Raw genomic sequence first — 19,480 nt, forward strand, 5'->3', positions numbered from 1 at the left:
AGACTATTTTCATTCAATGACCTCTCACGTGCACACACACACTAGATACAATAGGTAATGCCCCCATAACTACGCTCTAAAACCTCCATACAAAAACTTGTGGCCATAGACGTTTGCTTTGTATGTCTTACGTGTTCATATAAACCACCATGCACAACCTTTCTGTTGACAAGGACATGAGATGATACGGAGATGAATTCCGGTGTCTTTTTCCAACCGTTGTTTGTTTATTTTGCCCTTCCAGTTCAGGAAGAAATGTAAAACACACAAACACAGCTCACACCGACAGCTGTGACTCAAAGCTGTTGCACTCAGTACCAAGAGGTCGAGCAGAAAGCACAAACAAGTGGAGCGGCTGAGGCCAACGAGTGAGGTGATTCCAGTGAGTAGTTCACAGCAGAGTCAGGTCTCTCTCTCTCTCTCTCTCGGCACACATGGCGCCTCGCTGCCTCATGCTCTCAGGGCCCAGCGAGGCGGAGCCAGCATCACAGAGAGCAAAATATTTCATCTGTGAGTCACAGCACCCGCACGCTGCTGACTCCTCCGACGCTGGAGAACTGAAGTTTACACACCAAAAGCTCTGTTGATTTATATCAAGGGTCAAAGAGCACTAGAAACTTTCTACAAGATTTCTACAATCTCCGGATGAAATAAGAGTCATACTCGCCTGTGCGGAAGGAAGGAAGGAAGGAAGGAAGGAAGGAAGGAAGGAAGGAAGGAAGGAAGGAAGGAAGGAAGGAAGGAAGGAAGGAAGGAAGGAAGGAAGGAAGGAAGGAAGGAAGGAAGGAAGGAAGGAAGGAAGGAAGGAAGGAAGTAGAGACATAAGGAAGGAAGGATGTGGGGACAGAAGGAAAGAATGACGTGGATGTAGAGACGGACGGACGGACGGACGGAAGGAAGGAAGGAAGAAAGGAAGGAAGGACGGATGTAGAGACATAAGGAAGGAAGGATGTGGGGACGGAAGGAAGGAATGACGTGGATGTAGAGACGGAAGGAAGGAAGGAAGGAAGGAAGGAAGGAAGGAAGGAAGGAAGGAAGGAAGGATGTAGAGACATAAGGAAAGAATGACGTGGATGTAGAGACGGACGGACGGACGGACGGACGGAAGGAAGAAAGGAAGGAAGGACGGATGTAGAGACATAAGGAAGGAAGGATGTGGGGACGGAAGGAAGGAATGACGTGGATGTAGAGACGGAAAGAAGGAAGGAAGGAAGGAAGGAAGGAAGGATGTAGAGACATAAGGAAGGAAGGATGTGGGGACGGAAGGAAGGAATGACGTGGATGTAGAGAAGGAAGGAAGGAAGGAAGGAAGGAAGGAAGGAAGGAAGGAAGGAAGGAAGGAAGAAAGGAAGAAAGAAAGAAAGAAAGAAAGAAAGGACGGATGTAGAGACATAAGGAAGGAAGGATGTGGGGACGGAAGGAAGGAATGACGTGGATGTAGAGACGGACGGACGGAAGGAAGGAAGGAAAGAAGGAAGAAAGGAAGGAAGAAAGGAAGGATGTGGGGACGGAAGGAAGGAATGACGTGGATGTAGAGACGGACGGACGGACGGACGGAAGGAAGGAAGGAAGGAAGGAAGGAAGGAAGGAAGGATGTGGGGACGGAAGGAAGGAATGACGTAAGAAAGAAAGAAAGAAAGAAAGAAAGAAAGAAAGAAAGAAAGAAAGAAAGAAAGAAAGAAAGAAAGAAGAGACAAAAGAAAGAAAAAAGAAAGAAGGAAGGAAGGAATGACGTAAGAAAGAAAGAACGGATGTAGAGACGGACGGAAGGAAGGAAGGAAGGAAGAAAGAAAGAAAGAAAGAAAGAAAGAAAGAAAGAAAGAAAGAAAGAAAGAAAGAAAGAAAGAAAGAAAGAAAGAAAGAAAGAAAGAAAGGACGGATGTAGAGACATAAGGAAGGAAGGATGTGGGGACGGAAGGAAGGAATGACGTAAGAAAGAAAGAACGGATGTAGAGACGGACGGAAGGAAGGAAGGAAGGAAGGAAGGAAGGAAGGAAGGAAGGAAGGAAGGAAGGAAGGAAGGAAGGAAGGAAGGAAGGAAGGAAGGAAGGAAGGAAGGAAGGAAGGAAGGAAGGAAGGAAGGAAGGAAGGAAGGAAGGAAGGAAGGGATAATAGTTGGGTCAACTAATCATTTAAAGCACATGGTTAGGTATTTGAACAAACCCGTAACCACAAGTATGTGGAACAGCAAGAGTGATGTTTGTAAGCAGCTCTAATAATGTACAATGGGCCGAGTCGCTGCCTGTAAATTTCATGAAGGCGCATGAGACCTCCTCCAGCCAGCACTGAACTTGTGTCTTCCTCTTTTCATTGGTGCGGCTTTTCCCTCAATCTCCCTCCACTTGGTGACTATTCTTTTTCCTTGCGCTCTTCCACTCATTCTTTAACTCCCTTTCCCTTTTCCAAAGGCAGAGACAGGATGTAGCCCACACCCATGCGGTGAACGACCATTCCTGCCATGCATTTTTCACATATTGCAAATGTCTGAAGGTCCACGGAGAGGCTGCTGGCATTGAGGAGATGTCCACAACACACACAAGCACACACAGAGAGAGAGAGAGAGCGAGAGAGAGTTCCTCTTCACTGCATCTGTGTGGTCCACATGAACAAACAGGCTTCATGGTCTCAGAATCAGACTTGTGTGCTGCGGACCAAAGATGAAATCTCTTTTATAAGCACTGTCTAACCCTGTACTTACAAACCCCTCAGATACCCTTCTGCTGATGAATCTCTACAGCAGCCATTTTGGAGGAAGGTTCTGCTCACAGCAGGAACAGATTCTCTTTTAAAAGACAGTTCATTCAAGGTGTTTTAAGGGCTGTCAATCATCTGAACATTACATAATGGACAAGACAATTACCTTGCAGCTTTTTGCCTGCACCTCTAACAAGATTTAAAGGATTAGTTTACTCCGTAATGAAAATTCTCTCATCATTTACTCACCCTCATGTCTATCCAAACCCACAACTTCCTTCCGTGGAACATAAAAGGAGATCTTTTGAAGAACGTCTAGGATGCTCTTTTCCATACAATGTAAGTGAATGGGAACCAGGGATGTAGAGCTCCAAAAAAAAGTAATGCACCAAGTCTGACGCTAATGATAATCACGAGATGCAAGAATGACATTTTATGCTGCCTTTTGTCACACTTGGAGTTGACAGCACTGGTCATTCGCTTTATGGAATACTATATGCCATTATTCTATGGAGCAGCAACGACATTCTGCAAAATACCTCCTTATTTGTTCCACGCACACTGTAAAAAATTATTGTTGGTTTAACTTAAAGTAAGTAACTTGGTTGCCTTAAAATTTTGTGTTTATTGAACTTAAAATTTAGTTAAAGGGATAGTTAGCCCAAAAATGAAAACTCACCCTCATGTTGTTCCAAACCTGTATGAGTTTCTTATTTCTGTTTAACACAAAAGAAGATATGTTGGTAACCAAACCGTTGACGGTAGGTAGACATTGAGTACGTTTTCCCTACTATGGAAGTCAATGGCTACCGTCAAATGTTTAATTACCACCTTTCTTTAAAAATTCTTCTTTTGTAAGAAACTTATACAGGTTGGCAACAACGTATAAGTGAATAAGTGATGACAAAATTAACAATTTTGGGTGAACTATCCCTTTAATACAATGAAGGAGATTGGTTTAATCAACAGAAACTCAAAATATTATGTTATCTGAACCACATTAATGATCTAAGCTGATAAAAAAAAAAAAAAAAAGTTGTGATACATCATGAAAATAATTGTTTACAGTGCAAAAAAAGAACATACAAACCTGAAACAATGAAGGTGAGGCACTGAAACAGGATTCAATTAAGCCAAAGACCCTAATCCAAAATGTAAAGCATTAAAGTTGTTCTTCACAATGAATCTGAATGCTGAAATGACAACAAATGTGTTCAAAAACCTAATATAGATTCGAGACTAGACTGAATCAAAGAAATGTACAAACTGCACAGTCAGCACTTTGGTGGTGTTCTGATAATGGGCAGATGTGAAGAAACAAACTCGAGTGTGTGATCAAAATCAGCCTGCTATCAAAATAACTTACCACACAATGACACACACACACACACACAGGCTTTCCTATCTGTGTGTGGTAATTAGCCAATAAATACTTGCTCAACTTGAATTAATTTTTTTAAACTTCAAATTAAAAGACAAAATTGTCTCCGTTTAACAAAGTTTCTGTTCTTACGTCTCAGATTCTTATTTAACTGACATAACGAGACACCATTTAAACAATAATATCATAGCTTAACATGTCTGATCCAATCAAATCTAAATGGATCAAATCAAGCGCCACCTACATTATTTCCCAATGAATATTCTGTTTTACTAAACAATTCAAATGAGTGTGAATGGCGAATTGTGTTTTAAAGAAGTAAACGTATCACTCAATATGAGATGTCTGAAACTAAACCGGCGCATTTCTCCAGTAGCACCTCAATGCAGAACACGAGATCCGGGGGGCGGAGTTGGATCCAGATATAAGGGGTGGAGATTGGTAGGTTTAGGGGTGGGTTTAGGGATTAAGGGGTGGAGATGGGAAGGTTTAGGGGTAGGTTTAGGGATCAGGGGGTGGAGATGGGTAGGTTTAGGTATATGTAAGGTGGGAGGAGTTGGATCTAGATCCGACTCCTCCCCGTGGATTTCATGTTCTAGGGCAATTTTTTTGAAATATTAGAAACGATCATGTGGGATAAACAGGCATTTTTATTTTAGCTCTGTATGATAACAGCCACCAGGTGGATGTCTTCGAAAAGAAATTCAGGTTTGGTGAGCTGATTGTGGGTGGCCATTGTGGACTGCAAACAAACTGGAAGACAGCTGCCGAGGAAGCATTAGGTGCACTCCCAATTCAAATACTCCAGAAAGTAAGCAGCAGAATTATTTAGCCTAATAAGGTGCTAAAAATATACCAAATTTTGGCCAAAATCACATTTGATGCAACAAGGTTCCATTTCAGTTAGGATGCATCCTTAAAAGGTGGCTGTCTATGCAGGTAGTAGACAGCAAGGCACAAACCAAAACTGAGCAAATTATTCTTTTAAAAAGTTAAATGCTAATTGCTGTCAATTTAAAACAAAAGAAAAAAGACAAAAGCATCCATCTACCGTTTAGAGAGATAGGTTCAAAGGGTAAATTGTTTTCCAAATAACAATAAAACCTCAAGGAACAAACTTACTCCTTACTAAGTGCTTTCCAAAGTCAAATCTATTTTTATGAACGGTCAGCTCAAAGCATTGTGGGTAAAGCAGTCTCTCACAGCTACTCACGTGCATGCTTATCCGCGAGGGTGATGAGCGTTGTGGAGATGTCTCTGCGTCGGTAAAAACACACCACTTTGGCCTCCACGTTCCCATTCGCCGTCTGCAAACGGAAACAGAGTTGTCACAGCAACAGCCTCTAGACCAATCAGCTGCCGGGAAACCCTCGATACGCAAACTGAGGACTAAATCATAACCGTGACCTAAACACCTCTGCTCTTCCTGGGTGATTTGAGAGGGTCTCGTGATGGAGAGAAGATGAGGAGGGCAGAAGGGGGAGCAGTGTGATGTTAGAGGAGAAGGCTTGAAAGTGTGAGCACGGTGAGAACAACAAAAAAATTAATAAAAGAAAAAAATTTCCGAAAACTGTAGCTTTGAGATTTGTCAGTCATTTAGGTGTGGGTTTTCCATGCGCACACTGCAAAACTGAAGCTTGTCACCCTGCATATATTTAAAGAAACAGTTCATCCAAATTTTTTAATTCTTTCATCATTTACTCATCATGCTGTTACAAACCTGTATGATTTCCTTCTTTTGGAACACAAAAGCGATGAAAGTGAATGAGTACTGGAGCTGTCAAGCTTTGAAAAAAGACAAAAAGCACCAGAAAAGAATCATAAAATTGGTCCATATGACTCCAAGGAGTATATTCTTCAGAGTATTTCGAGACCATACAATAGGTTTGTGAGATCAACATTTTTGACACTGATTTAGTTAGCGCGGTAAATTAATGAACTGAATCAGTTTAATTGGTGAATCAATCATTCAGGGTTAGGCTTGAATCTATGATTCAGATTTAAAAGGACTGGATAGCTTAAAAAGAGTCAGTCTTCCTGAATCAGAAATTGCTCACCAAACCTAACAGCGAAAGCGAATTATTTTGTCATGCTTCTCACATAAATCTATCATATGTCTTCCAGACTTATTTTACATTCATATTTTGAATTAGCTTTTAATTTTATATTTTCCATTTTAATTTGAGCAATTTTATTGTGCTTTTGTCATTATTTCAATTTAGCATGTTTTCACTTTTTATTTGTATTTTAGTTATTTTGGTACTTCAACTCACTAGAAGAATGCTGCAACCTGGCTACAATCCTACAATTTTTTGTTGCAGACTTAAAGCATTAAAGGGTGACAAGCTTCAGTCTCATGGTGTTGGATTGGCTTTAGCAACACGCACATTCGTTTGTCACTCACCTTGTTGAGTTCCTCTATTCGCCTGATCAGCAGTGGGTTACTGGAGGAGTTTTCGAAATAAACATAATCTGTGAGGAGAGAAAGAAACATGCGTTAGTGTTAACACACCTCCAGTCTGTCAGCGACAGGCAGCATCTCCTGTCACGCTCACACACCTGCTGAGGCTTACCGGACTGTTTCAGAGACTAAACAGAGCATTCTCCGTCGGGCTACATGACAGGAGCGCTGCTGCGTTTGGCCAGTTCCCCAACAACGGCACTTGAAAACAAATGCGTTGACACTGTGAAAAGCCATGGCGTTTGTAACTCAACCTCATATATAACCTTCACTGCCCACTTTTGACTGGCACCAAACGACATACCAGTATCAGGACTGTCACGGGCAAAACAGGCCATTAAACACAAACAAGTTTGACATGACGCTCATTTTGATGCTCTACATCAATTAATTAATTCGAACCTACATAAAAAAATGCAATTCAAACACACAGCTTTTCTATAACCAGCATGTTTTTGATTTGTGAAAAAAATAAAATAAATTCAAACTCAAATTCATCAAACCACAAGTGTCAGGGACTCGGAGAGATACAACCACCCTGATAAAATAATTAAAAGACAAGAAAAGCTTAAGTAGTTTGTATTGTTTAATAACCAAACTTGTCCACCAAAGCATAAAAAAAAGTTAATTCTTGAAATGAAAACCTTAGTTCAGCAAAAAATGAAAAATTATGTGATCATTTACTCGCCCTTATCTCGTTCCAAACCTGTGAGACATTCGTTCAAGACACAAATGAAAATATTTTTAATGAAATCTAAGAGATTTCTGTCCCTCTCTTGAGTCCACTCAACTACCATTGTTACACTTCATAAAGTGATCATAAATCTAATCCATATGAATTGAGCGGTTTAGTCCAAATTTTCTGAAGAGACACGATCGCTTTATATGATGAACAGATTTAATTTAGGCTTTTATTCACATATAAACATTTATCAACTGTCAGTGGAGGAACAGAAATCTTTCAGATTTCATTTACAGATCTTCATTTGTGTTTCAAAGATGAACGAAAAGCTTACAGGTTTGGAACGACATGAGGACGAGTAAATAATGACTTTTTTTTTCTTTTTTTGGTGAAAAATGGTCACTTTAAGACAGAAAACAGAACAGGAAATGATATCATAGAGAGAACCCCTGTGGACTCTCATGACAGTGTCAAGGTCAAGGACACAACATTTTTTAACTTTTGATACAAAGCAAGGTTAGTTCAGGTAGTATAATGCCATGTAAAACAATAATATTTATTAATAAATAATTTACCTTGAAAAAAAAAAAAAAAAAAAAAATTGCACACTCACGTGTAAGGGACATACTTTCTACTTGAATAACATTAAATTAAAACTTTTCTTAAAAATGGTACAGCATTTTTGGATGATATGCTATATAAAAACATAATTCCTAAGAACTTAGCACATGATAAAAATTATTTTATCATAGCCTCACTTTTATGTCATTGACCCTCCTACCGATTCTCTCAGTCTTTCTTGTGTCAACCAATCCTTTCTGGATGTGTTTGTGTTTCTGTGCGTGTGCTGTTGGCCTTGCTCCAGGGCGTGTGGGCTCTGTGGAGGCTTACGGCTCTGCGGGACGTCCCCCTCAGGCTTGGTGGGGTGCCTGGTCTTAACCCTGTGTGTGCCAGGACCTCTGGCAGATTACACCCCGCATACGGCAGACGGCATAAATACACACACACACACACACACACACACACACACGCTACATCAGTAATCCCATGGTTTCGGGGGGTGGGGGGGACCAGAACACCAAGTCTGGCAAAAACACGTTTGCAAACTCAGTGTTTGGTAACACAGCCATGTGAGACTACACTTCCTGTTTCATAGAGAAGTCTGTTTACTCAAATATCAAAATGGTTGAATTTGCAGAGAATTTAAACGACAAAAAACAAGTGGAACTAAACTTCAGGAATGAAGGTTGAGGATTACAAACTTTGATATTGAAAGAATACACTAAAATAAAACTGTGTAGAAACAATTTTGAAGTTTAAGTTGTTCTTTTAGTTTTTTTTTTACAAATTTTAAATGTTCTTTATGAAAAGAGAAAATCGCTTCCTGCACCTCTAATGTTGTAATATGTGGAGCAGGATTTTAGACCAATGACATTTTATGGTGGGTGGGCTGCCCAGCTCAATGCCAAAGAAAAAGACACCAAGCAACTCGTTGTGGTCACAGCTGATTAGGATGAAACTTAGATTTAAATGTAATAGATAGCTTTTATCACTTGTCACTTTATACAGTCAGGCCTGGAGAGAACACAGTGCTGGCCCTTCATATGTCCTGCTGAAAAAATTCTGTCTATTGGCAACATTGGCTATAAAGAGACAGGAAGCGACTTTGGTTCTTGATGACCTAATATGTTGTCTTGGAAAAACTGGGAGGTTCCTGTATGCTCCTGTTTGTTGTTTTTTCTTCCACCAAGAAGTGTGTGCTGGCTGGTCTGTAGCACTTTACTCAGACTTTCAGACAGATGTTACAGCATACACAGTGGTCTACTACAACTGAAAATAAACGAACACAAACACAGAACACCAGAGGTTTAGATGTGATATTTTCTATGGACTGTTTAGGATTTTGAAAGCATATTGAAACAATATATATACACACACACAATCAAATTTGCAGCTCTTGCACTTCTCTATTAAAAAGGGGTCATCATATTTGGGGTCCTTGGCAACAGTTAAGATGAGATGCACACTTTCAACTTACAATGGGGACGGGACGCATTCTTGCATTCAAAACAGCTAAGCGTAGTACAGCAAAACTGAGAGTTAAATTTTTTTAAAGATGCAAAAAACAGGCAATTCATAAATAAAACGGATTGAATAGTAAAATGAGTTGTTAATCTTCCGAATGTCATTTGCTGCCTAAAGTGTACAGCTTAAAGACCCCTTGTGGTTTTTAATGTTGTTTAAATGTATATGTGGTGTTTTTAATATGCTTTAAGACAAACCATGTGCGAATTCGTAAGTCAACACCATTAATGAGTATTTTCTCCAGAAAACTGCAGTAAAAAAAAAAAAAAAAAAAAAGTGGTTTGAAATCGCCGGCGTTTCTTACATCCCAAACTACCATGTAACCAATCACGTCAACGTGCGGGGAGGGCTTTAGCATATCATTAACTTCAAAGCAGGGGAGTCTCAAGAGAAGCAAGGTTCTCTCGCTAGATTTTTCTATTGATATTAAAAACCGGGTACATTAAGCAAATTAGCGGGTGAATTATGTATATTACAATGTTATGATGAACTGCATGCCTTTCTCCACTGACGATCTAAGTTGTTCAAAGCGTTTCTTAGGATGCTGATTGTTAGAAGGCACCTGCCTGACTCTGAGACGGCGAACGGGAACACGGTTCATGTAACATTAGCAACACATTATTAGCTGTTTGATAACGTAGTCAAGCCAAAGGCTAATCATAGTAATTACCATTATGAGTCCGACACTGTAGAGAGCGATACATAAAGCGCATTGCCATTCTGATACATCGACGAGCTTGTGTGAGTGAGTGGAGGCGGGGCTCATTTGCATATTCATGGTTCCGCATATACTAAATGAAGCAAAGGTGTAGAGTTACATTCAAGATATTTTAAGGCATGAATACATTTTCTTTCACTGGGAAAAAAAAAACGTTTCAATATGCCATTTTGGTGATCAAAGTTAAGTTTTAAGGGATAAAATTATTGTCTACAGGGGGACTTGCGTGTAACGTGTTGGGATCTCAAGAACCTTGGAACACAAAAACATTGATTGTGGATCAAACGAGGTTGCGAATCGCTGACATACACAGTCATGAATCTTCCACTCCATCTGAGACTCATTCAGCCATGTGCGTTTGACCGTATCTATCAGCGTGTATGTGTAAGACTAGGGCCGCACCTCTTTGCTGCTTATTTAACGAGTAGAAGTTCTACCAGAGGCCTCCCAGGCCAGAGCAAAACACAACATGGAGTCAGAGCCACGGAGAACGAAGAGGAGCATAGAGAAGACCAGGATGCATCACTGCTGTCTCTCTCAGCTTCTGACAACCCTCCTGCCATCTCTGCCTGCCTGTGCCCACAGCGAATGCTGTGCCCCCATCCCCCCACCAATCAGCAAGCGACACAGCCTGTGACATCACAGTGCAGTCAAATTTCCTGTGATCCAATCCGTGCATGTTGCCGAGCCTTACTGAGACTGAGGGTGAAGGAAAGACAGACAGAAAGAGAGTGAGGAAGAGAGTTAAGTGTAGGGAGTGAAGTTGAGTGAAGAGAGACAGACAAAGAGCGAGAGATACAACGAACAAGCCAGCATTTAAAAAAAGAGATACTTAAAAGTTTAAAGGACAAACTAGGGATGAACATTTTGTAAAATATATAAACTTCTCGACTTCATTAAATCGACAGGCCCACATGCAATCAGGCTGGACTTCAGGAAGTGTAGGCTGCCATGAGCTCAACTCAGGGGAAGAGGTCTCCGTGACCCAGCCGCTACAGGAGACCCCAGCCTGCACAGGTCCTCGGAGGGTACAGAGGCCATTCAATCCCCCTGTCTTAGGACAATCAGACCCGGACCCACGAGACATCCGTTACTATGGCAATGCCAGTTAATTCAAGCTTATGCGCCAAACACATACACAGAGCATTAGTGCAGATCTTAGGTTATTCTTGCTCTCTGCCTCCGGCTCAGGGATTCGAGTTATACAACACCTTCTCCAACAACATGGAACCAAGTGCACGTCTTACAACCTAAAAACCAGTGGTGGGCTGGAACGCATCAGACACTCAAGTTAAACCCGCATGTTTCAAACCAGGAACTATAACTCTGAGAAGCTCTCAGATTTCATCAAAAAGATCTTCATTTGTGTTCCGATGATGAACGAAAGTCTTACAGGTTTGGAACGACATGAGGGTGAGTAAATTATGGCAGAATTTTCATTTTTGGGTGAACTATCCCTTTAAAGGTTTTTTGTATGTTTTTGAAAGAAGTCTCTTATGCTCACCAAGGCTGCATGTATTTAATCAAATAAAAACAGTAATATTTTAAATAACTTTTATGATTTAAAATGTTATTTATTCCTGTGAGGGCAAACCTGAATTTTCTGCATTATTATTCCAGTCTTCAGTGTCACATGATCCTTCAGAAATCATTCTAATATGATGCTTTGGTGCTCAAGATGCATTCCTTATTATTATCAATGTAAAAATAGTTGTGCTGCTTTCTTGTGGAAAATGTGATACATTTGTCAGGATTCTTTGATGAATAGAAAGTTTAAAAGAACAGCATTTATTTAAAAATATTTAGTAACATCATGAATGCATTTACTTTTGCTAATTTAATCCATCCTTGCAGAATAAAGGTATTTCTTCTTTCAAAAATAATTTTACTGACCCAAACTTACTTTTGAACTGTAGTCTTTATTTATACACTTTCAATTTTTTATTCATACTCTTTATTTCATTCATAATTTTTTTTTTTTTTTTTTGCTATAGATTTCTGTAGTGATGTTTCGGTTTATGTCTCTGTGGTCTTTCAGACGAGACTATTCTAAATGAAAGAGAACGAGGCGTTGTGTGTGAAATTGCAGGGTCTGTAATTGTGCCACCTTCATTTACACAAAGATCCTGACACAATGTCCACTATGTGACAAGCATTCAGTAGTAAGTCATTTTTCTGTCCACACTGAAAGCAAAAAAGCAGCATGAAGTGTCTAATATTTGATGTTTAGTCAACATCACATGACATTCATTCTCTACCATTCACTTTCACTGAATAGGGATATTCAAAGAGAAATAAAATGCTTGATTTTTATACTTTATTTTATTCATAGGTCATTTGTTGGATTGAAAAACTGGTCTTTCACTCCACAATAAAGCCAGACGTGAAACACAGCCGGCATCAATTTTTGACTGGAACATCAAGTTGGAAGGTCAAGTTCAACTGTGAGAGGGAGAGTATCCCAATGTTTCAATGTGGAGTTTCAAGGCTTATTAATAAATTGAAATTGAATCTGAAATTGATCATTATTTGCCAATATTGATATAGCCTTTATTACTTTTACTGGGATTTGGTAACATTTTATTTTAAGGTGACACAGTTAAATATTACTACATGTACTTACTATAGTAATAACAGTGAATTATGCATAATTACAAGTAACTAAACCAAACCCTAACTGTAACTCTATAGTAAGTACAAGTAGTTAATTAATATTACTTAGTACTTATTTGAGTAAGTACAATGTAACTACGTCACCTTAAAATAAACTGTAACTCTGGGATTAAAGGGGTGGTTGATTATGATTTCACTTTTCTAACTTTAGTTTAGTTTTTTTTTACATATTATAAAAAGGGGCATTATACCACCCCTTTAAACTACAGCAAGGCTTGAATTTCCTAATAATAGCCTAAATAGCTATTTAAAAAAAAAAAAAAAAAAAAAGGAAAGCACAGGAGCATTTTATTTAATTGGAATAACATGCACTGATAAATCATGCACAATAAGTTTAGGAATGTGCAGTAGAAAGTAAATGGGACCAATTTTGACTGGCATGATTTGGAACAATTAGATATCACACTGTTGGTTGAACATCCCAATGCGATGAGTCAAAAATAGAGAGCTAAAATGTATTGTTTGTCTGAAACAAACTATAGTATTGAGCTTGGTAAGGTCATGGAGTAAGACACGTGTGCAAACAGTCAGGGCAAAATAAGCATAATGAGCAATGAATAAAAAAAAACGCCAGAATAGGTTCGCTAAGAACACAGCATCTGCTTGCAGGCATTTTTAGTGCAAATGGATCAAGGGTCAAATCAATTTTTTAAAAATCAATACAATTTAAACACTTTATCATAAAATAAAGCTACAGAAAAGGTAATGGCAGAAACTAGTTAGCTAATCCTCTGAGCATCTTCTCAGAAACAACGCCATTCCACTCCTCTCATTAAAGAATCTCTGCCAGCTGAGGAACTATTGAATAAATGATAATGTTGCTGTTTTAACTGTCAATCACACAACTGTACTAGAGATAACTGCTCCTGTGGAGGGGCTTCAGGACTCTGCAGCGCTCAGAGAAGCCTGGACTGATGCGTCGCTCGGCAAAGACAACTTGCAGTTTCTGTAATGCCACCATTACCTGTATTTAAATATTACAGAACTACAATCCCTGTTGTCTTGCTTTGTATACTCTATATACCAAATGGCCCAGGAAGAATATGGGAACTTTTTTTTCTCTCCATCTTCTGCTGTGATTCTAAGGTAAGATCAGAAGAATTCTGTGGAATGGATTATCAATTCAATATACATTCAAATTAGCAATTAGCATGAGTTATGAGTAGAACCTTTTGGATGACAAGCATGTCTAACTCTACTGAAATCTCTTGAGCTTTTAAGGGTCATTGATAAGTCCCCATTGTAAAGAAAAGGAGAGTAGTTTAAAATGTGCCATATTCTTTCAAATGTAATTCTTGAATTAATATTGGTTTAATTCATTCAAATCATTAAAAAAAATCATTCTAAAAAGTTGTCATGTGGTGCAACCATCAAGTAAAAAATAACATGCTTTACTTACACCTTGAATACAAGTGAATGTAAACATTTACACATCATAATAATAATAAATAGCATACCATAATAAATTATAAATGGGTTAATAATTCATAAATATTCGATTTTTGGGGAAGTCAAAACTATTTGACATTTTACAACCTGTAGGAGATCCAGACTCCACAAACACCCATTAGACTGATTTTGTAAATTACCTTATATTTTAAGAGCCTATGATATCACTTCCTGTTTTATTTTTCTGCATGTTGGTTGGGCCACATGAATTTGATATGTCAGGCAATATTAAAGCGCACCTATGCTGTTTTAAAGGTTCCTAATTTTGTTTTACAAGTCTCCTACAACAGGTTTACATGCATCCATCCAACCAAGGTTCATAATATACATTGCACATCAGCTAATTTCTGTCTGAAATTGGTTCAATTGAAGATTTAGTCTCTCTAATCCCTCCTTTCCATGAGCTTACTCTGCTCTGATTGGTCAGACGACCCAGTCAGTTGTGATTGATCTACCGAGGAAAAAAAACTAAAAACGCCTATCACCATATCTGAATTTCAGGTTTCGTCAGCGCTTGATCAGTGTTTCGAAGAGGAACGATGCCGTCTGTTTTTCTGTATCAATTCCAATGCAAGTCCTTTTGAAGTGCATGCAAAGTGGATCTGCAGCGCTGAAAATAGCATTTTCTCAATATGTCAACAACAGGAACCAAACTCTTCCAGACCTCAGCTGCAATTACAGTATACAAAGTAGACGTTGTTCAGGGCAGCCAATGAAGACCATAGGCTAGCATTATGCAAATGTGTTACATTATTACGTAGGTATGTATGTAGGAAGATAGACAGGAATTGCTGAAAACTCATTTGGCAGTTTAGAATCAATTCTCTTTTTTTGGAGACAATAACTTTATTTGCCATGCACTTCGATCTTTAAAACTTTGCAGAGCTTTTACATTCACAAGCAGCTATATTACACACTGCATGAAAGGTAATATTCGAAAAAACATAGTAGGGGCACTTTAATCAAATTTAATATTATAAATATAGTAATAAATTATTATGCCAAACTACTTAAGTTCTTTTCAAGAATTTAATTATTTTAATGAGGTTTTTATCCTCATTATAATATCAGAACATCTGTATCACCCTGACATTCTGATCTCCAAAAATTATCAATAACTTTAAATTCAGAAATTGAACATGCTCATCGTAGAAACGGTGTATTCAAGTCATTGCATTAATTAACTGCATTTTTCGGATATTTTTTTAATAAATTACCAGAAATGCCATCACAAGGAGTGTCACGTCATTGACCCTTATGCAAAGTTCTGCAGGCACAGATTCCTGGCCAGTGATTTACAGAAGACTCTACTAGGCTCACTTCAGCACAAACTAAATGTTAAAGCAACTGCATTTTCCCCAAGGTGGATGGAGAACAAAATGCTTTTTCAAAATGTACCACGTAATAGGATCCGGCTATTGTATTTGTACCAGACAGAAAAGTATGAAATTTGCTTGCTTTGTGGTATCATACATCAATTACTCCCAAGACCAACTGCAGGGCAAACACCCGCACAGACCGGACACATATTAGAGATAGCAGACACCTGGGTAAAGCTTCCCAAATACCATATATCTCTGCTCACTGCATCCATTGGCTTACGTTTCTCATTCATGGCTCCCAACTCAAACCTGACCCATCCCGAAGACAGCCAAGTTCAACGCCACCAATCGCAATGTGATTCATTCAATTTCCATCATTTCTCTGGCTGTTCATGGTGGTCTGTTTTGAATTTTTTTTCCCTCTGATTTTCTTGGCACATTTATTCTACGCTGGAGTCTAGGAGAAGCCTCCCTTCTGGGAGAAGAAAAGAGAGCCAGAGAAAAGCCGTTAGCTCAATGAGAGAGAATTCAGGCCGACTACCTTCTCCATCAAGTGTGAGGGAGGACAAAGGAGGAAGAGAACGCTGAGGCATTGTTTCTCCCTCACAGGGCATTGTTTTAACCATTATGGCTCCACTTCCAAATTCAATACCCCAAAATCCACTCAAAGGAAAACGATGATTGTATTGGAGCTATCAGGAGAATCGCGAAGAAGGTATCTGGGGGTGCTTTAATGAGATCCAAATGACAGTTATGGCACATTTCAGCAATTAGTACGGCTGCGCTAAGTGTATAGGGTGCACAGCAGAGGTCTGAACATGGAGGTGTAAAATTGAGCAAAACTGGCTTCATTCCAGTCTGAGGTTGGACAATGTGCTTCGTTTGGTCCACTAGACCGATGAGAGAAAAAGAAAAATGGAGAGAGTGCAGATGTCGTCGATCAGTCGTATCAGGTGATGCAGTAGCCAGCGGTATGGAGGCCCTTGGAGACTCTCTGCTGGATGAAGCGCCTGGGGCCAATTTCAGCCTCAGCAGCCAAAGATGTTGCAAACACTGGGAGGAGCATGTAACAGAGTAACAGATATTTTTGCAATGATCTTAAAAGTGCTGAACGAACGCATTCACAAACCTGTGATTCATCTCCGTACAGGACATCCAGTGAGAACAGCGACTGTTCAGACTCTGCTAACTGTATACTGAGTATTGCAGATCCAATACAGCCTATTTTTGTCTAAATACAATGTGAAAACCGTATGCATTATTCCACCCTTTAAAAAAGTGGTAGGCTTACTTTGTCACATAAATACATTTATGTCAAAATTAAAACTTGAGATGGATAAAAACTTCTCAAAAATAATAGTTCAGTCAAAAATGAAAATTGTCATCATTTACTCACCCTTGTGTCGTTCAAAACAAGTTTTGTTCTTGCACTTCCAGATTTGATGTGCTCTATGCAAGTGCATTGATCAATATTTATATATGAATAAAAGCCTTCATCTTATAAAATGATTGTGTCTCTTCCGAAGACTTAGATTAAACCACTTGATTCATATGAATTACTTTTACAATGTCTTTATGAACATTTTGAAGTGTGAAACTTTTGGTTGTGTGTACTTTCAATGGACAAAAATGATGAGAGAATATTAAATAAATGTTCATTTGTCTTCAGAAGATGAATGAAAGTCTAATGGGTTTGGAACAACAGTAGGGTGAGTAAATAATTACAGGATTTTAATTTGTGGGTAAACTACCCCTTTAAAAGTTAGTAAAAACTGTGGCAGATATTACAGTTCATTTGTGACACTGCAAATGAAAAGTCAAGTCATGCATCCTGCTACTTTTCCCAAATATAATTGATAATCCAGGTACTCTATAAAACACAGAACATCTGAATACTGTATAGGCTACTTCATATATTAGAAACATGTTTAAACACTAGAAACATCTAGACAGAAAAGAAGACTCCCGATCGGATGTTCGCAAGTTAAACCAGAATATGTAAATTCACTTGTAACGCATCACCTGATGAAAGATCAGCTTTTCTTCAGGTTAGACCAACTTCATCAACTCCCCCTGCCTCAACAGTAAACTTCCCAAGCCAAATACTCTCATAACACCAATAATTACACTATGGACACTGTAAGCACACATTCATTCTCCCTAAATCAGCATAGCCAGGATCCTAATGGTTAATTTATACCAACAGGGAATCCGTTACAGAGCCAAATGCAATCACTGGAAGGGATAAATGATCAAAAATTAAACTTCTGGCATCATTCACTCCACCCTCATTATGTTTCAAATCTATATGACTTTGTTTCTTCCACAGAACACAAAAGGAGAGGTTAGGCTCAATGACAGCCTCAGTCACCATTCACTTTCATTGTATGGAAAAACAAATGAGAGTGAATGGTGACTGAGGCTGTCATTCTGCCTAACATCTCCTTTTGTGTTCTGCAGAAGAAACAAAGTCATACAGATATGAAACATAATGAGGCGGGAGAGTAAATGGCAGAGTTTTCAATTATTTACTGTTCCTTTAAATTGATATCTGAGCTTCAGCCACAATAGATAATTGAGTTAATTAGGGATCATTGTGAACCTCTTTTAAAGGTGTTAAATATATTAAAAGGCAGCAGTTCATTATTGGCATATACTTTCTTTATGAAAACAGACAATTTGGGTATGCCAATACATCTCCATTAAGTTAATTATTTGACACATAGCATTATTTATTCTATACTTTATATCTACACAGCTTCTCCATGAGCACTGAAGTCACTGGACTCAATCTACTGGCTTAAAGTTTATGTGCCAAAACTTTCTCACTTCATCCATTACATTCAATATCTATAAAAAGTAAATGACAAGACAAAGATTTGACACTGTACCATCCTCTCCCATTAAAACAGAGTGTTTCTGACTCGTCAGAGTGTCTTAAGTGGGGCGTGCAGCTCAAACTTTAACTTTAAAAAAAAAAAAAAAAAAAAAAAATCAAACGCTTCTCTTCTGTGTAAATTTAAGAGTTACCCGCTTGTTACTAACACTCAATGACACCCGCACGCGCTACATCATGCTAACGGCAATAAATGTAGCGGCAGTTAGTAGTAAAAACATTCTCGGGGTCCCGAAACGAGAGTGTTCCTCTTCATCTCGCTGCTCGCAATCCCCATCACCATCATCATCCTCTCACTGTAGTCCTACAGTACTTTAAAAAATAAAAGAGGAAGGACAAACCTAAAACTGCTAAGCCCTGTTGCGAAAAAGCATGAGCGAGAGCGACACACACAAAAGGGCACGACATTTTTTTCCCCAGCATGATCTCTTACCTCCGACCCGGTACATGTTGGCTGCCATGACTGCCCCCGGTCCTGCCTGGCGTCTCCAGGTAGGGCTTTCTCTCTCCGCCGCCGCCGCTGAGTGCTGTGCGCTGGAAAATGGTGGATTGATCAATACGAAGCGGACTAGTGAAGGGATCTTAAAGAGACAGTGCACATATTTTTACGAAGCCGCGTTCCACGGGGCGGTGTGAGGGATCTCGTTCGGAATCACCCGCGTGTTTAGAAACACCTTCTCAACAAAGCGGGATCCTTACGCAGGAGCAGAGACTCGGGCCACGGGACTGGAGAGCAGCGCGAGAGGGGAGGGGAGGGGAGGGGAGGGGAAGGGGGTCTGCACGGGCAGCATCACTCGCGTTTCCCCGCCTACTTCAAATGACCAAAACCATTGCTGCTGTACTACTTTGGACCCGCTAGAGGCGAAAATGAAACAAATAAACAACTGTTGCTCTCAGACTAAGTTTCAAACAAAGATCTAAACGAGTTGCCTGTAATAGAACAAGGAAAGAAATTCCTCTCTGTGGAGGATCATGTTTGAGTAACTAGATCTATTCTGAAAAAAAGCTGAGTGGAGCCTTCAAAATGTTGGATTTGCCTCTGCATGGTGCTATATGTCCAAAGATTGCATCCCGGTGTCTCTATATATAATATTCTGATGCTGAGATTTGGCTGGGTCA

The 19,480-nt window shown here is 39.3% G+C and overlaps 1 protein-coding gene across 3 annotated transcripts in view; it reads right to left on the reverse strand.

The window, feature by feature from the left end:
• mta1 (metastasis associated 1) overlaps nt 1–19,117 on the reverse strand; it is a 44,402-nt gene extending 25,285 nt beyond the window's left edge. For 2 of the 3 annotated variants that reach the window (XM_082143253.1, XM_082143252.1), the window contains exons 1-3: nt 18,795–19,117; nt 6,480–6,547; nt 5,289–5,382 (exon numbers count right to left, since the gene is read on the reverse strand). In XM_082143253.1, the coding sequence (XP_081999379.1) occupies nt 5,289–5,382; nt 6,480–6,547; nt 18,795–18,822 (190 nt within the window). In that variant the 5' untranslated portion in view covers nt 18,823–19,117. The remainder of the gene's footprint in view (nt 1–5,288; nt 5,383–6,479; nt 6,548–18,794) is intronic. The other variant, XM_082143254.1, reaches the window with a different exon arrangement.
• Nucleotides 19,118–19,480: the final 363 nt, after the last annotated feature.

The sequence above is a fragment of the Leuciscus leuciscus genome (assembly GCF_965113295.1).
Source record: "Leuciscus leuciscus genome assembly, chromosome: 17".
Lineage (NCBI taxonomy): Eukaryota > Metazoa > Chordata > Actinopteri > Cypriniformes > Leuciscidae > Leuciscus > Leuciscus leuciscus.